Source organism: Podarcis melisellensis, assembly GCF_964234715.1.
Source record: "Podarcis melisellensis genome assembly, chromosome: 9".
Classification (NCBI taxonomy): Eukaryota; Metazoa; Chordata; class Lepidosauria; order Squamata; family Lacertidae; genus Podarcis; species Podarcis melisellensis.
The window spans coordinates 629,628-654,898 of NC_138541.1; the positions used below are offsets into that span (position 1 = coordinate 629,628).

The 25,271-nt window shown below is 50.4% G+C and overlaps 2 protein-coding genes across 10 annotated transcripts in view; one reads left to right on the forward strand and one right to left on the reverse strand.

Moving 5' to 3' along the window:
• Positions 1-3,180: 3,180 nt before the first annotated feature.
• LOC309377251 (uncharacterized protein) lies at positions 3,181-12,819 on the reverse strand (the record flags this gene model as incomplete). The annotated part of the gene is made up of 6 exons (XM_081924240.1): positions 3,181-5,900; positions 7,079-7,245; positions 7,771-7,928; positions 9,465-9,694; positions 11,611-11,729; positions 12,801-12,819. 6 exons carry the CDS (start codon positions 12,817-12,819, stop codon positions 4,587-4,589), a joined length of 2,007 nt encoding a protein of 668 aa, XP_081780366.1. The 3' UTR covers positions 3,181-4,586.
• DCTN1 (dynactin subunit 1) overlaps positions 9,702-25,271 on the forward strand; it is a 66,028-nt gene continuing 50,458 nt past the window's right edge. For 7 of the 9 annotated variants that reach the window (XM_081924777.1, XM_081924779.1, XM_081924778.1 and 4 more), the window contains exon 1: positions 23,127-23,402. In XM_081924777.1, the coding sequence (XP_081780903.1) occupies positions 23,370-23,402 (33 nt within the window). In that variant the 5' untranslated portion in view covers positions 23,127-23,369. Of the gene's footprint in view, positions 9,803-18,100; positions 18,124-23,126; positions 23,403-25,271 lie in introns of those variants that run through there. The other 2 variants (XM_081924782.1, XM_081924783.1) reach the window with 2 other exon arrangements.

Genomic DNA, 25,271 nt, shown 5'->3' on the forward strand with positions numbered 1-25,271 from the left:
TAAAGGGCTCTTGTACACCCCAAAAGGGAAAAGCAGCAGTTTTTTCTTATAACAGTGCATTTTATATTTGACCTCCTTTAGTAAAGTTTTCTTTTGAAATCTTTAAGATAACTTTGCTGCAATAACCTGCATTCGGTCGTTGACCTTTGTAATGTTTTATTTTCAAATCTTTAAGATAAGATTTAGTTTGCTGCCAATTATATTGCTTTGATTGCATACTTTATAGTTGACTTTCTTCTGTTTTTTCTGGACTGTTTTATTTGATGTTGTGTTCTCTCTGCTTTGTGGGTTTTTTATTAAAAATATAAAGCAATATAGAAATGAAAATAATAATAATAATAATAATAATAATAATAATAATAATAATAATACCTGTGCTTTCATCATCCGTTTGGGGATCTCTGTGGCAACTTCACAGTGCCCCCCCCTGCAGTTTCCCCTTGAAACAGGTTCTTTAGATACCGTATTTTTCGCTCTATAGGATGCACTTTTCCCCCTCCAAAAATTGAGGGGAAATGTGTGTGCGTCCTATGGAGCGAATGCAGGCTCCTTGACTTCAGCAATAGCAACGCGAAGCCTCCAAAGCACAGAGGGAGCACTCCCTCCGCGCTCCGGAGGCTTCGCGTTGCTTTTGCTGAAGTCTGGAGAGTGAGAGGGGTCAGTGCGCACCGACCCCTCTTGCTCTCCAGGCTTCAGGGATAGCCACCTGAAGCCTTTGGAGCGCAGTGGGAACTCACGCTGAGCTCCGCAGGCTTTGGGTTCCTTTTGCCAGAGGAGGGACTCAACAACAACAGAGGTTGCCAGAGGAGGGACTCAACAACAACAGGAACGGGGCCTTTTCAGTACTGGCCCCGGCTTGGTGGAACTCTCTGCCACAAGAGACCAGGGCCCTGTGGGACTTGACATCTTTCGCAGGGCCTGCAAGACAGAGCTGTTCCACCAGGCCTTTGGCCAAGGCACAGCCTGACTCCCTTCCTTGGCGATCTTCGCGAAGCTCTGGCCCAATGGTTGCCAGTGGCTGGATACGAATTAATTTTATAATGAATGATTTTAGAGTGTTGTTTGTGCTGTACTTTTGTACTGTTTTATTGTTCTTAGCCGCCCTGAGCCCGGCTTCGGCTGGGGAGGGAGGGATATAAATAAAATTTATTATTATTATTATTAAAGCGGCTCACATGGTTCCCCACACCCCATTCAACCTCACACAACAACCCTGTGTAGGGATCAGATGGGATTTCCATGAGGAATTATAAAATATACATCAAGCCATCGTGTCCACGATGAAAGCATTGTGTTGATGGTAATTTCTGATTAAGATACTACATTCATGCCCTTTTGCCTCTACTGCCCATTTCTCTCTCTCTTCACAAGTCACGTACACACTTTGACAGACAGGCAGGCAGGCCTCCTGGGTCATCTAAAGACTATGGGCAGTTTCTTTGATGTAGCTTTTCTAATTGTTAATCTTAGGATGTTAATCTTAGGGCCAGGAAACAGGTTTCACAGGAAGGTGAAAATGGTCACTGTCCTCCTGGCCATCCTTCTTATCATGTGTACTGATTGTTTATCACCTCCGGGCGCTCCTTTGTAGTTTTTCATTCGTTTACTCCAGAGTATGCATGCCTAACTAGTGTTTATAGTTTAACCTTGTCCCCACCTGAGGTCTGTTTGAATGCTCCAAGGAAATCTGATTGGTTCTTACGGAGAACTGTGTCAAGGATTCTTTTGAGAATAAAATGGCCCGGTGAGGGGTGTGGTGCATGCACTTTCAGTGGCGTAGTGTGGGGGTGCAGGGGGGGCCGGCCACACCGGGCGCAACATCTGGGGGTTAGGGGGCGCAAATCCACGGGTTAGGGGGTGCAAATTACTTGCCGTGCCCCGGGTGCTGACAACCCACACTACGCCACTGTGCACTTTCTCTGAGAGCCTTGCAGGTCAAAGCCTCGTGTCTCATTTTAATCAGGGTCCATTCCTTCCTTTGGCCTCAGAACGCAACACCCTGTGAGGTTGGGTTGGTGACTGGCAACCCAATGCGCTTCAAGGCTGAGCAGGTATTCGAATTCTGGTCGCCTGGTGCTCTAACCACTACACAACGCTGCTATAATTCTGTTATTAGCATGGCATGGGGATTAACGGCAAACACACTGGCATGTTTGTGGTCCTGTTCCTCAAGGAGCATTCACACATTCTTTGACAGCAACTGCCTCTTCCGAAACAGAATCATTCCCTCCTGGGGGTTTTGGCACCACACGCCGTCCCCGGCCCTGAACTCTGGATTGGCAGCTGCCTGCTGTTATCAGATTCCTGGCTCCAAAGTCCAGCCAGCAACGGCCAAGGCAGCTCCAGTATAAAGCGGGGGTAACCTGGGCTTGGATTTGCATGCCCTAAAGTGCAGCCGAAATGCAGGTGCAAAGAGGCAACGGAAGCAAAACTAAACGGTTTATTGAGATACAATGCAAAATACGGACGCAGCAGAGAGTGCAAGTTGTAGCTCATGGGCGCCCATCAAAGAGGCACTGTGGGATAAAGCACGCAGTGAGAATTCAAGATGCAAAACTACAAAAACCAGTACAAAAACAGAGGAACCAGTACAAAAACAGCAGCAATATTTAAAGGATTGACAAAACAACTGTATTAAATCTCCTTCAGTTTAAAAGGACACCCCCCTCTGTTCTAACTGCAGTGTTAAGTTGCAGCTGTTACATGGTGGGTCAAAGGGATACTTTTTAATATTTATTGCATTTTATATCCCGTCTTCCCTCCGCAGAGCTCAAGGCGGCCTGCACCCTCCTCCCCATCCCATATTGCCCTTACAACAACCCCGTGAGGTAGGTCAGGCGGAGGGTTGGTGACTGACCCCCAAGGTCACCCAGCGAGTTTCATGGCAGAGGAGTGAATGGAACCCGGGTCTCCGGGGTCCCAGTTTGACGCTCTAACCACTGCACCGCACTGCCTCTCCGTCCCCAAAAGTGCAGGTGGAAAGGAAGGCGCTGGGGAGCCCAAGGTGGCTGAGCCCCCCCAGAAATGAACATGCAGGGAAAGGGAAAAGGCTGAAGGCACACAGGGCAGGACCTTTCTGCACAGCGACCGCTATGTATTGGGACTGACCCCAGAAGTGGAACTTCCCTGGGCTCCCTGTCTGTGCTCAGAATTGCTCAGAGAAGGTAAAAGGCTTTGCAGCAGAATCTTTCTCATGGGAGTCTTTTAAGCAGAGCTTGGATGTCCGCCTGTTGAGGATCCTTGAGCCGAGATTCCTGCATTGCAGGGGGTTGGACTAGATGTCCCTCAGGGGTCCCTTCCGTATAAAAATTTTATTAAATTTTCTGCTTTACAATTTAAAATACTCATTTCACATCCTCAAGATATCAATGACTTCTTCTCTTTCCATGGTTCATTTTACATATCCTAAATCCCTGCATATTTTACAAAAACTATGCCATTCAGTATTCCACTACTGCATCTCTCAAACTTGTTTACCCTGTTGAATTTATCTAAACGCTGCTGCCAGCGTTTTCAGCTGGGCACAATCATTATTTCCCATATATTTGATAAACGTTTCCCAAACTTCGTATGTTCTTCTTGGTCTGCAAGTTGTGCATATTCTGTCAAGTTAAGCTGCCATTGTTCTTTGGATGGGACCTTGGTCGTTTTCCATTTTTGGCCTAACGAAACACGGGTTGCAGTAGTGGCATACATAAATAACCTTTTTTGACCCCTGGGAATGTCAGTCTGAATTATCTCCAACAGGAAGGACTCTGGTTTTTTTGGCAAAAGTACTTTTAAACATTTTTTTCAATTCATTATGGATCATTTCCCAATACTCTTTTACCCTTGAACAAGTCCACCACGTTTGAAAGAACGTTTCCTCTTTGCATTTCCAGCATTATCTGATTCAGTCTTATACATCTTGGCAAGTCTAAGGTAAAGGTAAAGGGACCCCTGACCATTGGGTCCAGTCGTGGCCGACTCTGGGGTTGCAGCGCTCATCTCACTTTACTGGCCGAGGGAGCCAGCATACAGCTTCCGGGTCATGTGGCCAGCAAGACTAAGCCGCTTCTGGCGAACCAGAGCAGCACACGGAAATGCCGTTTCCCTTCCCGCCAGAGCGGTAGCTATTGATCTACTTGCACTTGGACGTGCTTTCAAACTGCTAGGTTGGCAGGAGCAGGGACCGAGCAACGGGAGCTCAACGCGTCACGGGGATTCGAACCGCCGACCTTCTGATCGGCAAGTCCTAGGCTCAGTGGTTTAACCCACAGCGCCACCCGCGTCCCTTGGGGGTAAAGCCTACTTGGGGGTAAATTCCAACCCTAGAATTCCATGAGTCTTCTGGGATTTTGGCTGCCCTGCTCTCCACAGCCTCTTGCCAAGTGCAATGTTGTTTCCTGCAAGCACCGAGGCCTCACTCTGGCCCTCACTTCATCTCAGCTGACCCCTAGCAAGGGACCTTGTCCCCCCCCCCCGGCTCTGCTGGTGTTTGCTGGGCACAAAGATGGCGCTTGTATTCTGCAAACTTAACACTCACTTTGCGCTCTGAGCCTCGGCGCAAGGGGCACCCCATTGCAGGCTGAACGGGGCAGAGACTTTCACCTCCACAGGACGAGCAGGTCCAGGCATTCGCGGCGGACCCTCCTGAGCAGCTGGTCATGGTCTCCCCGGGTAACGTCTGGGCAGCCTTGCAAGTCCAGGTGTCCGAGCTGATTCTCCGAAGACAGCAGCAGGTGGGCGGTTTGGGCAGACACCTGGCTGTGGGCCAGGGAGACCTTGCGCAGGTGTGCCAGGGGGGTGCCAGGGGTCTCCAGTGCCTTCTGAAACAGCCCGTCCAAGGGGAAAGGCACGTGGATCAGCTCCAGGGTTTCCAGGCACGGGGAATTCCTAAGCAGAGACAGGAGGGTGGCGCTCAGGACCGCGGAGTGCGGAGAAGGCAGAGGAGCGTCGGACGCGGCCAAGATGAGCCGAAAGGCACAGAGTCGAGGGAATTTGTCAAGGGGAACGAGGCTGACATCCAAGCCTCCGTCTCCGTTTGCAAGTGGTTCCCAGTGCCAGCCGGGCAGCTGCGGGGCACAGAAGGAGGCACTGAGCTCCCGGAGGTTTGGGCAGCGGCTCAGCAGGGTGGGGAAGGAGAGAGGGTCTTCGAGGGAGAAGCCCCCCAGTGAGAGGGTCTGGAGCTGGCTGCCCTGGGCGGCGGCCAGGGGCAGCAGCTCCCCCAGGTGCCTGCTCCCCTGGCAGCTCAGCGTCAGGTGGGCAAGGCGGTGCCAGGACAGCAGGGGGCTTTGGCCCTTGCCAGGGCCGTCTTCGAGGATCACTGTGGCCCTCGCCACGTGGGGGCACGCAGCACAGATGGCAGGCAAGGAGTCCTCGCTCACCTCCAGCATCTCCCGGAGGGGCAGCGTGAGCTTGGCACTCCCCTCGCCTGTGAAGGAGGGTGCCCTGTGCCGCCGCGCCAGCTCCTCCAGGGAGGGAAACTCCGGGGGGATCTGGGCCCCGCCAAACTCCTGGTGGTGGACCAAGCACACTGCGTCCGGGACGAGGCTGCTGGCCAGGGACTTCAGGCTGGGCAGTGCCAGCAGCAGGAAGACCAGGGCCCAGAGGAGGTCCTGGCCGGAGGCGCCGGGTTCGAGGTCCGACGCTGCCAGCACCTGCAAGGCCGGGCAGCAGAAGGTGCCCGCAATGGGGTCATAGGCCAGGTACAGGAGGGAGGCCCCAGAAAGTCGGGCGCAGGCGGAGATGTCCAGTTTGCGCAGCCGGTGGCAGGATGAGCCCACAGCCGAGAGGACGGATGTGTTGCACTGCGTCCCTGAGAGGTTCAGCTTCGTGAGGCCGGGCAGGATTTCCGCCAGGTCAACCAGCGAGTCGGCAGGGATCCGGCTGCAGCCGCGGAGATCCAGGGAGGACAGGTTCTGCCTCGGGAAAAGGAGCGAGAATGAGAGTAGGACGGAGGGCAAAGGGAGCCCAGGAATTATAGGGACAGAACTACCGAAACGATATAGAAACTTATTCCTGTATGCTACCACAGCAGCAAGAACATTACTTGCCCCAAAATGGAAAGAAGCAGAAGCCCAAGCAAACGAAGAATGGATACAAAAACCTCTGGGATACGCAGAAATGGCAAAACTTACCAGAAGAATAAGAAATCAAGAAACTTTTTTTACAAAAGAATGGAAATGCTTTACTGAACATTTACCGATAAATTGTAAACAGATGAGAAAATTAGCAGGGTTATTGTAAAAAACTGCAGTTTGATAGGAGTATATATGTAAAGTAGATGAATAAATGAGCAAATTAAGTTAATTTAGATACACAGAAAATATTAAAAATAAAGTTAAGGAACCGCAGAAAGAGGGGGAGGGAAGTCAAGATCTGAAATGCTAAAATGATTGTAAATTTAGTGAAATGTATAAACCTGAAAAGCATAAGTATTTTTGTTTTTTAAAGGATCCTGGGGCACAATAATTACATGGCCATGCTGCCAGCAGAGCAAACTAATTATTATGACTGTGTTGGCCCAAATATAAGCCAGACCCAAATATAAGCCACACCTTTAAAGTTCAAGGGGGAAAAAGAAGAAAAGACAATACCCGACTATAAGCCACTCCCTTAAAATTCTGCAGGCACTCACACCCGTTGCGTTTTACCATATGTCTGTTTCAGCCGCGATATCATAAAAGCCTATTTTTGTAAGGCCGTGAATTTAAGCCGCACGAGCTTTTCATGGTCGGAATTTGGAAAAAAGTGAGGCTTATATTCAGGCCAATGTGGTAATAATAATAATAATAATAATAATAATAATAATAATAATAATAGCCAGTCACTCTGGGCAGTTCCCAACAGATTAAAAACATGATAAATTATCCAACATTAAAAGCTTCTCTACACAGGGCTGCCTTCAGATGTCTCCTAAAACTTCTCTGCCTCCTTGACATCGCATGGGAGGGCGTTCCATGGCCCCGATCCGAGCGCATCAAGCGCCTGAAAGAAGCCACATGGTAGGAGGCCAGGGAGCGGAAGCAGTATCTCAGAAGACGTGCCTCCCTGAGGGATCTCCGTCCTGGCACAGCGCCCCCTGCGCCCCCCTTACCTTGCAGCGCACAGTGATGATGTCCGTGATGGCCTTGGTGACCAGCTTGGGGCAGGTGCTGAGGCTCAGCTGCGTCAGGTGCGGCACCAGGAGCAGGTGCAGCATGGGGCGGGTCAGGCGCCCGCTCTGCCCCATCAGCTGGAGCAGCTCCTGGACCACAGAGCCAGCTGGGAAAGGGGGAGGAGAGACCCAGGATGTTAATCTGCGATGGTGCCAAGAGCCAAGGATCTGGAGTGCGCTTATCCCTCACCCCGCTGTGTGCTCACAACGACAACAATACAGTAGACACTCGGGTTGTGAACGTGATCCATGCGGGATGCACGTTCGCGACTCACAGCGTTCGCAATCTGCACACGGCGGGTTGCAATTCGGGGCTTCTGCGCATGCACAAAGTGCGATTTAGCGCTTCTGCGCATGCACGACTGCTGAAACCCAGAAGTAACCCGTTCCAGTACTTCCGGGTTTTGGTGGTCCGCAACCCGAATAAAACGCAACCTGAAGCATCTGTAACCTGAGGTATGACTGTAATTTATTACTTATAGCCCGCACACCTGCCTGGGTTTCTCCAGCCACTCTGGGCGGCTTCCGACCCTAAGACTGCCTGCCGGCTGCCAATATGGGAGGCAAGACTTCAACCGGTGCTGCTGCCCGCTGGGGGCTCCTGGGCGCTGCCCCCTTCCGCACCCACTCACCCAGCTCGCTGAAGGGCCCCATGATGTAGCGGAAGTGGTATTCGTCCAGGTATTTGTCGGCGTAATCCTTGAGCCAGAGGCAGCTCATGTTCCCGGCCACATTCTCCAGGCAGAGCCTCTGCAGCGCCTGCACCTCTTTCCGCTTGGGCATGGAGCTCCTGGAAGAAGAAAAGGAGGAGGAGAAGAGGCGTTGGCAAGGGAGAGGCGGGCAGGAGAGAGGTTCCTCCCCTCCCCTGCTCCCAGTCAGGGTGGAGCTGCTCCCTTGGCAGGATGACAGGTCCCACAGGTGGGGTGTGAGGTCACGCCGTAATGTCATGCCGGTGTGACGTCACTCACGCCCTCCTGCCCTTTGGCTCTTCTCGTTCACAGGGGCACTTTCTTTTTTCCTTTTTCCAAATCCTTTATTATTTTATTCACATAATATATATTCTTTACAATAAACAACTCCAAAATAAAATCGCATGTACCAAACCAGAAGTCTCATGTTTTCCTTTACACTGATCTCCTCTCTGATACCTTTACTTGATGTTTCTTGCTGCTTTCTGCTTTCCTTATAGAATCTTTATAAAAATTTAAATCTCTTAAATCCTGTACCAATCTTTAACAATTTCAATTAATCCCTTCACCTCCCTCTCCATGTGCAATCTTCTTTACCTGCTATTATTTTTGTTTTTGTTGCGTTATTCGCTTGATTTGTTATTCCATCCTTAATATATTACTATCCTATCTCCTTGTGCCTTTTAAACTTTTGCACAGGGGCACTTTCGTTTCTCTCGAGCTCTGGGCCGCCTTCCGACAGCTGCGCGCGCATGTGTGTGTGTGGGGGGGATTTCATGAATGAGTTCCTCCTTTATGAATCATTGGCCAAACCCGGAACGAGGCGTCGGTCCGAATCTCTGCTTTGGCCTGGGAAGGAGGGTGGAGAGCGGCCCAGAGGTGACTGGACAGACTCTCCTCTCTCCCGCTGGGGTGGGCAAAGCTGCCATGCAGACCCCCCACCGCCCAGGATAAGCATCATCATTTTATTTACACTGGTACCTCGGGTTAAGTACTTAATTCGTTCTTGAGGTCCGTTCTTAACCTGAAACTGTTTTTAACCTGAAGCACCACTTTAGCTAATGGGGCCTCTGGCTGCCGCTGCACCGTGATTTCTGTTCTCACCCTGAAGCAAAGTTCTTAACTCGAGGTACTATTTCTGGGTTAGCGGAGTCTGTAACCTGAAGCGTCTGTAAGCTGAAGTGTCTATAACCCGAGGTACCACTGTATTTATACCTCACCCAGCCCAGCCACTCTGAGCGGCTTAAATAAATTATTATTATTAAATTATTATTATCAAATGAAGCAGGATTCAACAATCCATTGGAATCCAGTAGTCAACAGTAAAATTAAACACCCGCAAATCCTAAAGAGTTTACACTGACCAATTACAATGGCAGGATCCCGGGGGGGGGGGCGAGAAAGCGGAAGCTTTGGGGGTGGGGGCAGAAGGGGGATCCTGGTGGGCTTGTCCCGGGCGGGGCGGGGAAGGGGGCGCCGATGGGGACCGGGACCAAGAGAGCAGAGCTGTCAACGTTTCCCTTTTCTCAAGAGGAATCCTATTCGGAATAATAATAATAATAATAATAAGGGAATACTGTAATAAGGGAATTATGGTCCCGATCCGAGGCGAGGCTGGTCCCGGACGGAGCCCTTACCCTGCCGCTGGATCCCTCCTGCCGCCGATCCGCCCGTCTCCCGGAGCCCGAAGGATCGAGTCCCTCTTCCTCCTCCTCCTCCTCCTCCCGCCCACGCGGCCGAGCAGCAGCAGGCCCCGCCCCTCGCCGGGCGGAAGGCGCCCAGGCCCCGCCCCCTCGGCTTCGCCGGCCCCGGAGGCGCCTGCGCGGGCCCAGGGGGCCTTCTGGGCGGGGAGCTGCCCGCGCGGCGCCTGCCGTGGGAAGTTGTGGGAGTCGGCGGTGGGGCGGCGAGAGGGCAGCCCGGGCGGGGGCCTTGCTGACAGGGCGGAGGCCGGCGCGGCGGAGAGAGGAGGGAGCCGGTGAGTGGGGGGGGGAAAAACACGGGGGGGGTCCTGAGGGGACAGGCCCAGGCGGGGGGGGGGGAGAGAGACCCCGGGCGACCTGGCGGGGCTGGGGAGGGGGCGCGGGGCGGAGGCAGCAAACAAGGAGGCGGGGGGGGAAGCGGAGGGGGGCACACCGGGGCTCACCCCCCCATAATTATTACCTCTTTACGTTTATTTGGAACAGGGAAGGCCCAACTCGGCCCTCCCCATGTTTGGGGACTACAACTCCCATCATCCCTGACCACCTGCCCTGTTAGCTAGGGATAATGATGATGATGATGATGATGATGATAAATGATTTTTATTTGTATCCCAGCCGAGACCGGGCTCAGGGTGGCTAACTTCAAATATAAACATTGATATAAAATCAAACAATAATTAAATCACCTCTTCAAAACAAATCAGGATAGAATTAAAATCTGAATTAGATGGCTTTCTGCCCGATTTGGGTGTTTAAAAAAGTATGACGTGGAAGCTGTAATTTTGTAGCTGTGACACTTTAGGAGCCAATAGAGATAATATGCTGGTCACATTAAAAGGCCCTGCTTCGGTAGTTAAGTATCTTCTCCAGATGCTAACAATACTTTAAAAAGTCAAAAAGCTGTTTTTATGTGGCTTGAAAGCTCTCTTCAGGTACTTTATTTGCTTTTTATCTGTTGAATGCTTATGGCTGGAGGGGTCCCAAAACAGCAGGAGGGCCGAGTTTGGCCCACACTGATTTAAAATAGGTGATAAAATGAAGGACCCCAACGTAAATTGGAAAAGGTACAAATGCTATGAGGTGAAATTGGAATTATAAAAAACCCTGAGGCAGGATGGAGGGAAGTCGACAGCTCGCGTGAGCAAATAAGGAAAGAGTTCCATAAAGATGTATTTAATATTATAAAATGGAAAACCTAATAAATCTATTATTTTAAAAAATCAACCCCCCCCCCCCGCCCAACTCAACAGGGCCATCAAGGCATCTCGGTGGGGACGGGCTTTTTGGTTCAAGGAAAATGCGGGGAAGGCCAGGGGTGGGCAATAGAAATTTATGAAGGGACGCAGAGCAGGAAGAAAGTGGACCTGGCGGGAAAGCTTTCCTTCTCTCGAACTCGAGGGCATCCGACAAAGTGATTCAGGACAGGGAGACGAAAGTCCTCCTTCACACAGCGCAGCCTGGAGCTACGGAACTCCTTCCCACAAGAGGCAGGGGCCACAGTGCTGGATTTACATAAAAGCTAAACAAGCTATAGCTTTCTTTGGGCCCCCCAAAAAATTAAAGGAAAAGAAAATGTATTTCACTATTAATATACTTCTTCTTAATTATATTTCAGTTCAACAATTACTTTGATTAAATACATATTTTGTGATTGCAAATTCCTAAATTACCATATAGCATCTATTCAACACAAAAAACTGCAGCAATTTGTTTTGGACAAAGGACAGCTGGACATAGAAAGGGTCCCATTACCTTCAGTAGCTGAGGGCCTCATCAAACCTCAATCTGGCCCTTGCAGGGGGTAATAATAATAAAAATAATAATATTTATTATTTATACCCCGCCCATCTGGCTGGCCTTAGAAGAGGACTGGACCAGTTCCCAGAGGGCTCTTGAGGGCGACTTTCTTCTTGCTGTCATTCTGGCTCACTGGAGCCAATGGATCTATCCTGCATTCAGAACCCCTTTCCCACTGCCTCTCTTTCCTGAGGTTCCTGCAGACCTTTCCCTGCAGCCTCTTCCTTTCAAGCCCCACTTGCTATGTGGGGAGGAAATCTTGGGCTGCAGGCTTCGCTTCACTCACCATTTCCTCCTTCCTGGTGGGCCTGTTGACCTTCAAGCAGTCTGGGCTCCGGCAGGAGATGTTTGCATTGCGGGCTGGACTTGGGTGTTTCTTCCCATGCTTCACTGTGATGATAGAATCTACACAGGCGGAACAAAATTAGAATAATGAAACACAGTGCATATCCCTGGGGGGGGGGGGGATCTGATTTTTAAAAGAATATCACTCGTGTCTGCAACGTCTCAGCTCATTTGCTCTATTCTTAACATTTTAAAGGTGGGCGTTTGTTTGGATGGCAGGTTTTGTTGCACGCCCCCCTCCCCAAGTGCTAGTTTCCCGCCCTCAATTTTTAACTGAACAGTCAAGCAAACTCTTTCCTCACATTTTTTGTCAGCACATGATGGTCTTCGAACACCCTGCTCAAAGAACTCTATTCAAAACTGGGGAGTCTAAAGAATTACAGGGTGTTGGAAAGAGGCAGATTCCACCAAGGATGACTTTTTTTTTGATTGAAACAAACAAAAAAAAATTCCTTCCAGTAGCACCTTAGAGACCAACTAAGTTTGTTATTGGTATGAGCTGCTTTCGTGTGCATGCACACTTCTTCAGATACACTCATTCTTCAGATACACATGCATTTTCTTGATGAATGGGTGTATGTCAGTGAACAGGCTTTTTTGGCCAAAGGCTTTTCTTTGGCAGCAGATCAGCTAGCATGACAAAGACGCAGGCGACTGAGCTTTCGCTGGGAGGCTGCTAGCATCTGCGGTGCAGCGACAAGTCAGCAATTGTAGGACTTGCTTCACGTGATAGAGGGCAGCCCTTCCTGTGCGCTTTAAAGTTTTCCTTCAGCAGCTCCACCCAGTTGTTCTACACTGAGAAGCCGTGTGCCAAATACATCCTGTAGCTCATAGGGGCAGAATACTACAAGGAGGTGCTCAGAAACTATTGTCTGTTCCTTGATTATTGTCATTTGCTGCCCATGAAGCTGACCCAGAAACTCCAGCAGGTGCAGAATGCCGCGGCGAGGCTCCTTATGGGGTCCTCGCCGCAGGATCACATTCATCCAGTGCTTTACCAACTGCACTGGCTCCCAGGGGAGTACAGGGTCAGGTTAAAGGTGCTGGTTTTAACCTTTAAAGCCCTATACAACATGGGACCCTCGTACCTACAGGACCACATGTCCTGGTATGCCCCGCGGAGGGCCTTACAATCCGCCAACAATAACATCTTGAGGTCCTGGGCCTCAAGGAGGTTAGACTGGCCTCGACCAGAGCCAGGGCCTTTTTGGCCCTGGCCCCAGTCGGGTGGAACGCTCTGTCACAAGAGACCAGGGCCCTGCGGGACTTCGCATCTTTTCGCAGGGCCTGCAAGACAGAGCTGTTCCACAAGGCCTTTGGTCAGGGCCCAGTCTGATCCCCCTCCTTTTATAAGAGTTTGCATGTAAGTGGCCTCTCTATCTATCCTCACCGACTCATACAAATAGCTGAGCCTGGTGAGTACTTAAGGTCCCTAACCCTATAGTTATAATTTGTGGGTAGCCATCTGAGTTTATTTTGATTTTAATCTGATTTTAAGATGTACAGTCCTACCTCAGGTGACAGACACTTCAGGCTGCGTTCTTTCGGGTTACAGACCGCCAAAACCCGGAAGTACCAGAACGGGTTACTTCCAGGTTTCAACGGTTGCGCATTAGCATGTGCACAGAGACGCCACTGCGAGTTGCGAACGCTGCGGGTTGTGAATGTGCATCCCACACAAATCATATTCGCAACCCGAGCGTCCACTGTATTTCAGTTGATTACTGAATTTATATTTTAATGTATTATATATTTTGATGTTAGCCACCCTGAGCCCGGTTCTGGCTGGGGACAGTGGGATATAAATAATAATAATACTTATTATTATTATTATTATTATTATTTCCTTGCTGGCCCCTGCAGGAATTGTGCAGTGTGGGCCAAGAGTGCTGCATCTTTGCTGGGACCTGCCTGCTTCTTTCAATGGACTAGGATGAACTCTTAGGACCTTTGTGGCATGACTGCGACTGAGCAGCTGACATGATGTGGATGGCTTGAAGCTGCTGGTTGGGAGAGCTCACTTGGAGCGGCTTCCTTCTGGTAGCAACATGGGCTGCTCCTGGCTGGGTTCTGCTGCTGGTCCTGATCCTCTAGTGAGATCTGGACCAAAAGTGGAGAAAATGCTCCCTAATGGGAATCATGTCTGGAGGACCTCATCTTCCTCCCCTCCCTCTGCCTGCTGCTGCTGACTATGGGGAGGTTGCTTTCATGATCTGTGACAGGCTTCCCCTTGGGGCACCTGAGAGCCAGTGGGCTGTAGTGGCTAGTGCGCTGGACTAGGACCTGGGAGACCAGAGTTTGAATTCGCACTCGGCCATGATGCTCCCTGGGCAACACTGGACCAGTCACTGGCTCTCAGGTTAACCTACCTCATGGCCTTGTTATGGGCATTGAATGAGGAGGGGGAGACCCATGTATGCCATGTTGAACTCCCTGAGGGAATGGTGAGATGTAAATGTAATAAATAGATAACCTTCCGGCTTCTGTTGGAAACGGGATCTTGGAATAGAAGGAACCTTGATCAGGTTCTTGAGCGTCCCTAAAATATACAGTGACTGCTGGGAACATTTGTTGCGACGTTTGCTCCTGAGCATCTCATGCTTACAGAGCGATGGAGCCAGCTTGTTAAATTAGATGGGGGGAAATATTATTTCCTTTGGTTTGTGAAAGCTGTTTGGGTCAAACATTAGAAGGCAAAGCATGATGGAAGGAGTTTAATTCCAATATATGGGCCTAATACCGATGAACAAGAGAATCACTATATCTCATGAGAATACCAAAGAAAGCAGCAGTTTAAGTAAGAGATTTTGAACTCTGAAGAATAGAAGTAGTGTGATCAAGTACTTCTAGAGCAGCTTTTGACCTCTGTCCCGGCACGTGTCTCACCTGCTGCCTTGCTATCTGATAGTCAGGTGAAAGGGTGGGGTGGTGGGTGACGCATTCAGATGAATATGATCGTGAACTTGAAATAGACTAACCTCCTTGTTACCAGACAGGAGCATCCTCAGATCCTTGGTGTGTTGCTATGGTTACGCCTTCAGTGAAGTGTTCCAGATATATTGATTTGCAGCTTTGGTTGCTCCAGTTTAAGCTGCAAAAAGAAGAAGAAGAAAAGAAATGAGAGAGCATTTGGAGGGGCGTAGGGGGCATCTATTTGAATAGCCCCTTTTCTGTGCTCTTGAAGGCGCTGCAGCCTCACTCCCTTGGCAGAGCTGCTCCAGCTACTGCTGAAATGGTAAAATGGTGCAGTTTGTCAGTGCGCAAATGCGCACAGCTTGACTCAGCAGGGTCCTAGTGCCAAGTGGATCACGGTTCTCCTTGGGTGAGGAACTTGGACCAGGAGCCGGGAGCCCTGCTCCTGCGGATTCAGTGGCAGGGTCCTCAGTTGCTGCTTTCGTTTGTTTGGGAGAGGATGACCTGGTGGAAACTCTCACTTCAGTGGCGGTTATTTATTTTGAATATTTATAGGCAGCTAGACATTACTGAATATTACAGTGTATAAAACAACAATAAAAATACAACAAATAAAAAGAGAAAAGAGAATTTTTCCAAAGGAAAACTGGATACTGCCAACAAGTCAATTCATCCTTCTAGAAAACACAGGGGTTGTTTTTTCTTTTCAGCCTCTGACAAGATGTGTGCTGTGCTGGAGCCTATCTTCAGTGGACAGCATGTTCCATAGTGCAGGTGCCACTGGGATGCCATAAGATGACTGCAGTGAACTGGCAGCTAAAAAGGGGGGCAAGGCAAATCTGGGATATCCTGTCTCAAGCATTTAGGGCACCACGCACTGAGACCTTAAATTTGGCCTGGTAGTAGCCTATTGACGGCCAGTGCTGTTCCCTGAGGAATGGTATCCTGAACAGGCAGACAGCAGCCTCTGCCCCAAGCCCTGCTGCCACATCATGCGCTAGCTGCAGTTTCCCCATCAAACATAAGGGCAGTCCCACATCAGACCATTGCAAGATTCTGGGTAGGATGCCACTCTCAGTAATGTATGCCTGGCCAGCTCCTTCCTCAACAGTTGGGGGGAAGGGAAGTCTTATTCAGTAACAGCACCACCCGGCTAGGGAGCAAGGGGGAAGAGGAACCAGGCACCTGCAGCAGGAGAGACGAGAATAATAATAATATATAATAATAATTTATTATTTATACCCCACCCGCCTGGCTGGGTTTCCCCAGTCACTCTGGGCTGCTTTCAACTGAATATTAAAAACAATACAGCATCAAACATTAAAAACTTCCCTAAACAGGGCTGCCTTCAGATGTCTTCTAAAAGTCAGATAGTTGTTTATTTCCTTGGCATCTGAGGGAAGGGTGTTCCACAGGGCGGGTGCCACTACCAAAAAGAACCTCTGCCTGGTTCCCGGCAACCTCACTTCTCGCAGGTGGGAACTGCCAGAAGGCCCTCAGCTCTGGACCTCAGTGTCCGGGCTGAACGTTTGGGGTGGAGACGCTCCTTCAGATATACTGGACCGAGGCCATTTAGGGCTTTAAAGGTCAGCACCAACACTTTGAATTGTGCTCGGAAACATACTGAGAACAGCATACGAGCCACTTAATGTCCACCTCTTCCCTTGTTTCCCTTCTGTGAATATGACAGAGTAGGGAACGGAGGGGCTGCTTGAGGTCCACCTGGGCCATAAGATGCCCCTGTGCAAGGCTGCCTTTTTTCCTAAATCAAATCGCTGTCATTGTGATCCCAGTTCTGTGCAGCTGCATCTCCCAGCCTCAGAGCGGCTGACTGATAGTCAACCTTTTTGGAAGGTGCCTTCTGAGGCTTTAGTATTCTATTTCTGTTCCCTGTTTCCACCCAGTGGGCTGCATGGTGGAATGGGGATTCGAACTCTGCCCTTCCAGTTCCTAGTGTTTCAGCAGTTAAGTCCTCTTCCAAACTGGAGATTGCAGATCCCTTTCCTGTGTGCAGGTGGTAAATACCACCAGTCAAGGAATCCCTTGGATGCTTAACTGTGTAGCTCAGCTTTAATGGGGATTGGACGAAATTCATGGAGGACAATACCAAGGGAAGGTCTATCAACCTTGCACATTGAGCACACTGCTTTATGGAAGTGAGTCAGGGGCAACTTATACCTGCCAGGAGCGATGCCTCAATGCCTTCCATGTGCGCTGCATCAGGAAGATTTTGGGCTTCACATGGCAGACTGTCTCAAACAAAGATGTGCTCTCCCCAGCACACATTCCCAGCGTGTTCGCATTCCTGCCTCAGCAAACTCTACACTGGCTTGGTCATGCCCGCAGAATGGAAGAGGGCAGGATCCCCAAGGGCGTGATCTACGGGGAGCTGGTTCCAGGCACCAGACAGCATTGGAAGACCAGCTCTGCATTACAAAGATGTCTGCAAATGTGACATGAAGGCTGGCAACCTCAAACCTGCCGTGTGGGAATCCCTTGTAGACAATCACAGGGCCTGGAGACAGAGAGTCGGGTCTTGTATCCACAGCAGTGACCAGAGGAGAAATGGCCGCTGGGAGGAGCGCAGAGAGAAGAGACGCCCTGGCGCATCTGCAGCAGCACAACTGGATGCTTTCCTCTGCCCCAGCCGCAACAAAACATGTCTCTCCTGTATCGGTCTCTGCGGCCACAGCAGGCGCTGCAACTTCCCAGCAGTTTGACTTCACTCTCCAAGGCACACTCCTCCATTGCCTGTCAAGATGGACAGGTGCCAAAAACAACATGGAGGACAGGTTTATCAGTAGCTACTGGTCGCAGAGGATTGTGTACTTCCTTGGGGACCAGGGACAGCCCGCCAGGGAATACCAGCTGCTGAGGAACATGAGCATGAGAGCTGGTGCGCTCATTCGCTGCTTGTGGGCTTCCCACCCGGGCATCTGGTTGGCATCTGTGGGAAAGAGGATCCTGGCTTTGGGCTCAGCCAGCTCTTCTTAATTTCTTAACTGCTTTGTCTCAGTGAGGGTTGGGCAGTGAGTTTAATTTTTCTGTAGGCGAAGGACTGTCTGCTTGCGCATTTGTCAGTGTGGCAGCTCCGGAACTCACTGCCTGTGGACATGAGGCAGGCGCCCTTTGTGGTTCCAGCTGCCTCCTGCTGAAAACTCTTCTGTTTCAGCAAACCAGAAACGAAGACATGATTTAGTTGTTTACATTTATTTTAAAGTTATATTGAGTATTATCTTTGTTTCTAATGATGATGATTTTATGTTTTTTAATTGCTTTATGGATTTTTAGCTTGTTTTATCAATAATTCTATCTGAGCATTACTTGGGGTGTTATTTATTATGCAGTTTATAACTTTTCTAAATAATAAATCAATTGTTTGTAGAAGATAAGATTCACCTGTCTGTTTAAAGCAGAAAGAAGAACCATTTTTTTTTTTTTGCCCAAATCAGTTCAAAGGAAAGAAGGGAAAGCTGGACAATGACAACCGTTGATTCAATCTGAATCAGCTCTCAGCTACAACCCCAAGGTCTCGTTCCTGGTTAGTCAATGCCAGTTCAGGCTCCATGAGTGTATATGTGAAATTAAGATTTTTTACCCTGGCATGCGTCATTTTGTGCTTGCAAAACATCCCTTATGTTTTACTGGTGGCACGTGTGAATGTTTGGGTGGGGGTGAGGGATTGCAGCTTAGTGACTGATCAGGTGCTTTGCATGCAGAAGGTATCAATAATAAAATTTAATATTATTAAGGCCCCAGGTTCCGTCCTTGACATCCCCAGTAGCAGCAGGTAATGGAGAAGGCTTTCCCTCTATGCCTCACAGAGAGCTGCAGCCAATCTGAAGAGACCCTATTGGGCTAGATGGTCAAATAAGGCAGAGCTTTCTAGGCTAGTACAAAACAACAGAGATTTTTTAAGCAGCCGAGTCATAAAGGTACTGTGTTGGCCCATAAGTATGTGATAAACCTTTATAAAGTTTATCAAAATGTCACAAAATAGTGTGCAAGCTTTTGTGTTCCCCAGAACTCTTCATCAAGCTAGAATAGATGATAAGTGGGGAAGGGCGGCTGTGGAGAGAAAGACTGACGTTCAAGCCATCCCTGTCTCCGCCGGGTAAGAATTTTAAGATGGAGTGAGGGAGGAGGTAGCAGACATTCAAAGGAGACCTCCGTTTAGGTGCTTTGCGGGTTTCCGGTTGCAAGCAGGTCTGATGGCAGTGCATGCTTTGGGGTTTTCTTCTTTCTGTAGCGTTCAGAATGTTAATGACAAGACTTTATATAAATATACTGTACAGTACAGTCATACCTCAGGATACAGACGCTTCAGGTTGGGTTTTTTTTGGGTTACGAACCGCCGAAACCCGGAAGTACTGGAACGGGTTACTTCCAGGTTTCGGCGGTCGTGCATGTGCAGAAATGCCGAATCGCAACCTGCGCATGTGCACATGAGGGTTGTGAACACTGCGGGTTGCGAACGTGCATCCCACACGGATCACGTTTGCAACCTGAGTGTCCACTGTAGATGAAAGGATGGAGTTTGCAAGATTTTGACAAAGACTGGGTTGAGAGTAAAGAGATGGGGAATGTGGTGTCAGAGAAAGTATGAATTAGGAGCCATTTATTATTATTATTATTAATAATAACAATAATAATAATAGCAACACTGACCTCACCGTCAGCTTCAGCCCAAGACATTTTGGCCCCTGAGGTGAGCCCCAAAATGCTCCCCCCATTGGCGAGGGAAGGAGAGCTGAGTGAAGATCTGCTTCAGGAGCAAGGTGGGGGGGGATAAAGATCTACCTCAGAATCTGCTGCCCCTGTGGATCCTGCCGCCCGAGGTGATCACCTCCCCTTGCCCCTGCATGGGCCGGCCCTCCTCACAGTTCTTCTTTGTTGTGCTTCTGTAATCATTTCATGTGGAGAGGGAAATAAATCACATGAGTCGATTGTCAGACTCTGTGGGCATGTATGATGGATGGAAGTTTCTGTAGACATTGTGGTTGCCTCCCAGAGTAACCTCAGGTGCATTCTTATGTTAAGTACTGCAGGGGAAACTACCACATTGATTTTATCAGCTCAAGATGTTCTAAAATATCACCTTGTGTCATAAAGGATTATTGAAGCGCTTCCTGGCCAATTTGGCCAACTATCGCCCAGTCTCAAATCTTCCATTCTCGGGCAAGGTGATTGAGCGCGTGGTTGCTGAACAACTCCAGGCACGCCTGGAAGAAGCAGACCATTTGGATCCTTCCAATCGGGATTCAGGCCTCACCATGGGACTGAAACTGCCTTGGTCGCGCTGGTTGATGATCTCCGGCGGGCTAGGGACAAAGGTGAGAGCTGTTTCCTAGTTCTGCTGGATCTCTCAGCGGCCTTTGACACCATCGACCATAACATCCTTCTGGACCGTCTAGAGGGGCTGGGAGCTGGGGGCACTGTCATACAGTGGTTCCGCTCCTTCCTCCTGGGCCGTGTCCAGAAAGTGGTGGTGGGGGGTGAGTGTTCAGACCCCTGGGCTCTCACTTGTGGGGTGCCTCAGGGTTCTGTCCTCTCCCCCATGCTTTTTAATATCTATATGAAGCCGCTGGGAGAGATCATCAGGGGGTTTGGACTGGGTGTTCATCAGTATGCAGATGACACCCAGCTCTACCTCTCCTTTAAATCAGAACCAGTGAAGGCGGTGAAGGTCCTGTGTGAGTGCCTGGAGGCGGTTGGAGGTTGGATGGCGGCTAACAGATTGAGGTTGAATCCTGACAAGACAGAAGTACTGTTTTTGGGGGACAGGAGGCGGGCAGGTGTGGAGGATTCCCTGGTCCTGAATGGGGTAACTGTGCCCCTGAAGGACCAGGTGCGCAGCCTGGGAGTCATTTTGGACTCACAGCTGTCCATGGAGGCGCAGGTTAACTCTGTGTCCAGGGCAGCTGTCTACCAGCTCCACCTGGTACACAGGCTAAGACCCTACCTCCCCGCGGACTGTCTCGCCAGAGTGGTGCATGCTCTAGTTATCTCACGCTTGGACTACTGCAACGCGCTCTATGTGGGGCTACCTTTGAAGGTGACCCGGAAACTGCAATTAATCCAGAATGCGGCAGTTAGACTGGTGACTGGGAGTGGCCGCCGGGACCACATAACACCGGTTCTGAGAGATCTGCACTGGCTCCCAGTACGTTTCCGAGCACGATTCAAAGTGTTGGTGCTGACCTTTAAAGCCCTAAACGGCCTCGGTCCTGTATACCTGAAGGAGCGTCTCCACCCCCATCGTTCAGCCCGGACACTGAGATCCAGTGCCGAGGGCCTTCTGGCGGTTCCGTCATTGCGAGAAGTGAGGCTACAGGGAACCAGACAGGGCCTTCTCGGTAGTGGCGCCCGCCCTGTGGAACGCCCTCCCATCAGATGTCAAAGAGATAAAGAATTACCTGACATTCAGAAAACATCTTAAGGCAGCCCTGTTCAGGGAAGTTTTTAATATGTAATGCTGTACTGTTTTTAACACTGATTGGGAGCCGCCCAGAGTGGCTGGGGAAACTCAGCCAGATGGGCGGGGTATAAATAATAAATTATTATTATTATTATTATTATTATTATTATTATTATTATTATTAGTGTGCTGTTGAGCTATTAAGAGGAATTGCCTGTGTGCCCATTTCCCACACAAAGTCCCAAGGATGCCCTGCGCCTATTCCCTCCTTTTCCTCACCCCTTATAGGGGCCATTGTGTGAATGTGAGGCCTTGGGGTTTCTTCTGGATCTGCCAACTCTTTGAAGTTTGTCGTTTTGAACAGGGGTGCTGATCAGACCAGTCATCAGTCAGCTTAATTGAGAAATAAGTCTCCACATGATCAATTGGGCAGCAGATTTGAAAGCAGCCGCAAGAACTACAATAGTCATTTTTAACAGGCAAAGTTGGCACCACCCGGTGAGAGGCATTTGCTCCCGCTCTGACACCTGAGAGGGGAGAGTCTTCTTAAGACAGTGCTGGTGCTGACAGGGGCATAATCTTAAAAACAAAACGGTTGCCTATTCACTTGTAATAATTATATGCAGATTTAATCAATCCATAGGCTGCACTCCTGGGCAAAGGAAACCTGAAAGTCAGCTGAGTTTGCCTGCCAGGTGCCCGTCTTGTTCACAGCATCAGCTCTCCAGCGTCTTGAGCAAGAATCTTTCCCAGCAACTGAAGGGCTTTAGCTCGGTGGCTGAGCTTCGGAAGGTCCCAGGCTTCACCCAGAGCCCTTCCAGCTAGGGCTGGGAATGGCATCCTCTTCAAAACCCTGGAGAGCCAGTCAGCATAGTACTGTATTTCCTGACACAGTATAAGTCAAGTTCCTGGAGACATCAGGAATCGAAACGGAGACCTTCTGGCATCCAAAGCATGGGCTCTGCCACTGGGCAACAATTGTCCCTACCCCCCTCTCTTCAGCTGCTTCTCAGGTGGTGCTGACACTGCTGAGCAGGGAATGGGTTGTTTGGTTTATGGATTTATTGGCCAGCCGTAGGTATGGAAGAGTCAGGTGGTAGCAGAGGAGCACTGCTCAGGGATGGTTCAGGAGCCGAGCTGGCGGTGAGAAACTATTCCACGCACCAGGAGCAGCATGGCAGGTGGAACTGGAGGAGGCGGCAGCAAAGGAGACGCAGAGGAGCAGCAGCCTAAGTATAGAGCAGTGTTTTTTAGAAACTGCTGCCTACTTTTGGAAGCACCTCCTGATGTTCTGACCAGCAATAATGAATCCAAGCCCTTGCTTCCAAACAGGACATTTTAAAGAGGACCCTCACTAAGGCAGAAGTCAGGCCTGGTGGAATGTGTTTGCAGTTTAGGTTCACCTAATGGAGCCCTGAGACGCTTTGCACGACCAGTTTCAGAGGACACTGGCTCCGTAGGATGTTAGCAGCAGATGGAATCTCGTCCTGCCAGAATCTCCAGTTACTACCTGCTGCCTCCCTCTCCCAGGTAGCTCTGGATGTCGTGAGGCAGATGGTCTAGGGGAAGGAGACTGATTGATTTCGGAGCAAGTCATGGTTAACTCTTGAGTTGCCTGCCCCTCACCTTCCGCCCTGTGTGGCTGTGTCAGGCAATGGAGCAGTTGAGATGGGTCTTTGTTGCCATCTTGCCTGAGATCTGATGGGGAGCCTTGGCTAGCAGGGCTGCTGCTGCTGCTGCTGCTGGCTACTCTTCTCTGCTTTCCCTCCTCTTACTCTCTTTCCACCGTAGCAGGAAAAAAGGCCCAGGAGAGGTGGCCTGACTGCACTTCTGGGAGCCAGCGATGGGGAGGGGGTGTGCATGGGTGATCAGGACAGGCAGAGCTCCAAGTGATACACCTGAGGGCACGTTTTGTGCCACACAGGGCTGTTCCCCAGACTATTCCAGACAGAGAGGACCAAAGTGGAGCTCAGCCTGTGACTTGCATCTGGGCTGGTGGGTGCTTCTGGTGTGCTGTGCGACCTTCGCCTCACCAAGCGTCTTGCTCTTCCTTTCTGAGAGCAGAACGGTCTAGCATTAGGACCCAGTGGGCTGGCAGAATCTGTGACAAGAGTCTGGAGCAGCACTGCAGAGTGAGTCTCCATCAGCTGGGCTGGATTTTTGTGTGTTGGAGGCTTAAAGACGCCTCTCTGTCAGCAAAAGGGCTCTTTTCTCCCTGTGTGGCTGGAGGGAGAGGGTGGCTCAGGGCGTGGGCATGGAAGCCTCCTCTGCAACATAGGAAGGAGCAGGATCCTCCCTGGTGAGCCCCCTGCCATGAGCTGAGAGCAGCCTTTTCGGAGATAATTAAAGCTGGGAGGAAAAACATCAGCATGGCCCAGACCAAGAGGCACACGTACAGCCGGGTAAGTGACACATGGGCAGCCATTGGCCACTCCACGCCTGGGCTGCGCTCTGTGCCCCTGTAGGTACAGTATCTCTAGATGCAATCTGTTGCGAGGGCAGCCTGCAGATGGTCTGGATGGGGAGAAAGAGAGAGAGAGTGTGTGTTTCCTTTGCCGGTTCCCTGCCATGAATTGTGTCTCCGTGCCATGTATGTTAAGGAAAGCTGTGTTGTTGGCTGAATTTTCCTGCTAGCCAAGCCCTTTCGATGGAGATGGGCCGCTGTTATTTCCTGGTAATAGCTGCTGATACTGTAAGGAGGTGTCAGCTGAGCCTCTGGCGATGGTGACTTTTCCCAGGGCTCTCGAATGCAAAGCTTCTGGGCTCCTTTCCCCTTCTCCCCCCTCCCCACCCCAGCAACCACTTGCTCCCACCTGCACCCCCTCCTTTATCTCCCCCCCCCTTTCTGGATGGTCTTTGAGAGCCCCCTCTTCCACCATATTGCAGTTTGGGCATCAGCTGCAGACTCCGCAACTCAGAACCAGCCTCACAATGGGGCCTTTCTCTGGAGTTGTTTCCCCTTTGTCATTTTGTTCTTGTTCTCTTTCTGTACCCACCCTGCCCTGCCCGACCCCCAGGGAGGGCTGAGGTGACACACAAGATGTGGGGCTGCTCAGGCCGTGCGTTTGAGCATCCTTGCTGCTGGGCCAAGAGCCTGGTGTTGCTTAAGGTGCTTTGGGAGTGCTGAGTGGCCACCTTTGCGTCTTCCTTCACCTTTGCAAGCCCTGGAAGGAGAGGAGGCCGTCTGTGGCTCCTCTGGAAGGAAGCATGTCCAATTCCCAGGGAGGCCTTTCTTGCCACTGCCTCTCGTTGGTTCTTTGTTGGAACATAGGAAACTACCTTATACCAAGTCCAACCGTTGGTCCATCAGCCCCAGTACGGGCAGCACCGACTGGCAGCAGGGGCTCTCCAGGGTTTCAGGCAGGGAGCCTTTCCAGCCCTACCCAGAGAGATGCCTTTGGAGATTGAGCCTTGGACCTCCTGCATGCAAGGCAGATGTTCAGCCTTTCGGCTGTGGCCCTTCACTGGTGGCCAGGCCACTCTGTCCTTCGGCTCCTCTGCAGTTACCCTGGCTAGTTTCCGTGGAGGCCCCAAAGAGGGTGGAAGGCGTTGTCTTTGGCGCTCAGCTGACAGTCGGGAGTGCAGAATGTTTCCCCTCCAGGCTCTGGTGTCTGAGAAGTGAGCTTGTGGTTCTGCAGGGGCTTGTTCCTTGCCTTCCTCTGTCCTTCCTCTTCCATCTCTGAAAGGGGCTGGCAGGGACTGAAGTTTCATCTTGGCTGCCTCTTGAGCAGGGCAGTCGGTCAGGAGGCCTCTGGGTCTGATGCACTGAGGGTGCTCTTGAGTTCTTTCAAGCACGATGTATCAGCTGCCTGGGCTGTGATTTTTATAGTCTTCCGGGTTTGGAATCCTCTCCTGCCCCCATAAACCCAAACTGGGTCAGTCTCTTGCCAGAGACAAGGGCCATTGTGGGCCTATTAAAAGGAAAAGCCGTCACTTGCATGTTCCATGCCTTGCCACGGTGGTCCCCTCTTAAGCATCTGCAGGACTTGATGCTGGCTGGTTGGGGAAGGGTCTTAGCGCAGTGCTAGAACATATGTTTGAGGGATCAATCGCCAGCATTCCCAGACTCCTGCCTGAGATCCTGGAGAGCTTTTGTCATTCCATGCAGATGGTGCTGAACTCAATGGACACGAGACCTAACTCGGTACCCTATGTTGGTCTTGCATCGAACGTGCCTTGCTAGTGGTTGTAGAATGTGGCTTGGCTTGTTGGCTCGAGTGGTCTGCAGCAGCAGCAGCTACTGTTTCCTTCTCCACAGAGCTGCACCAGCT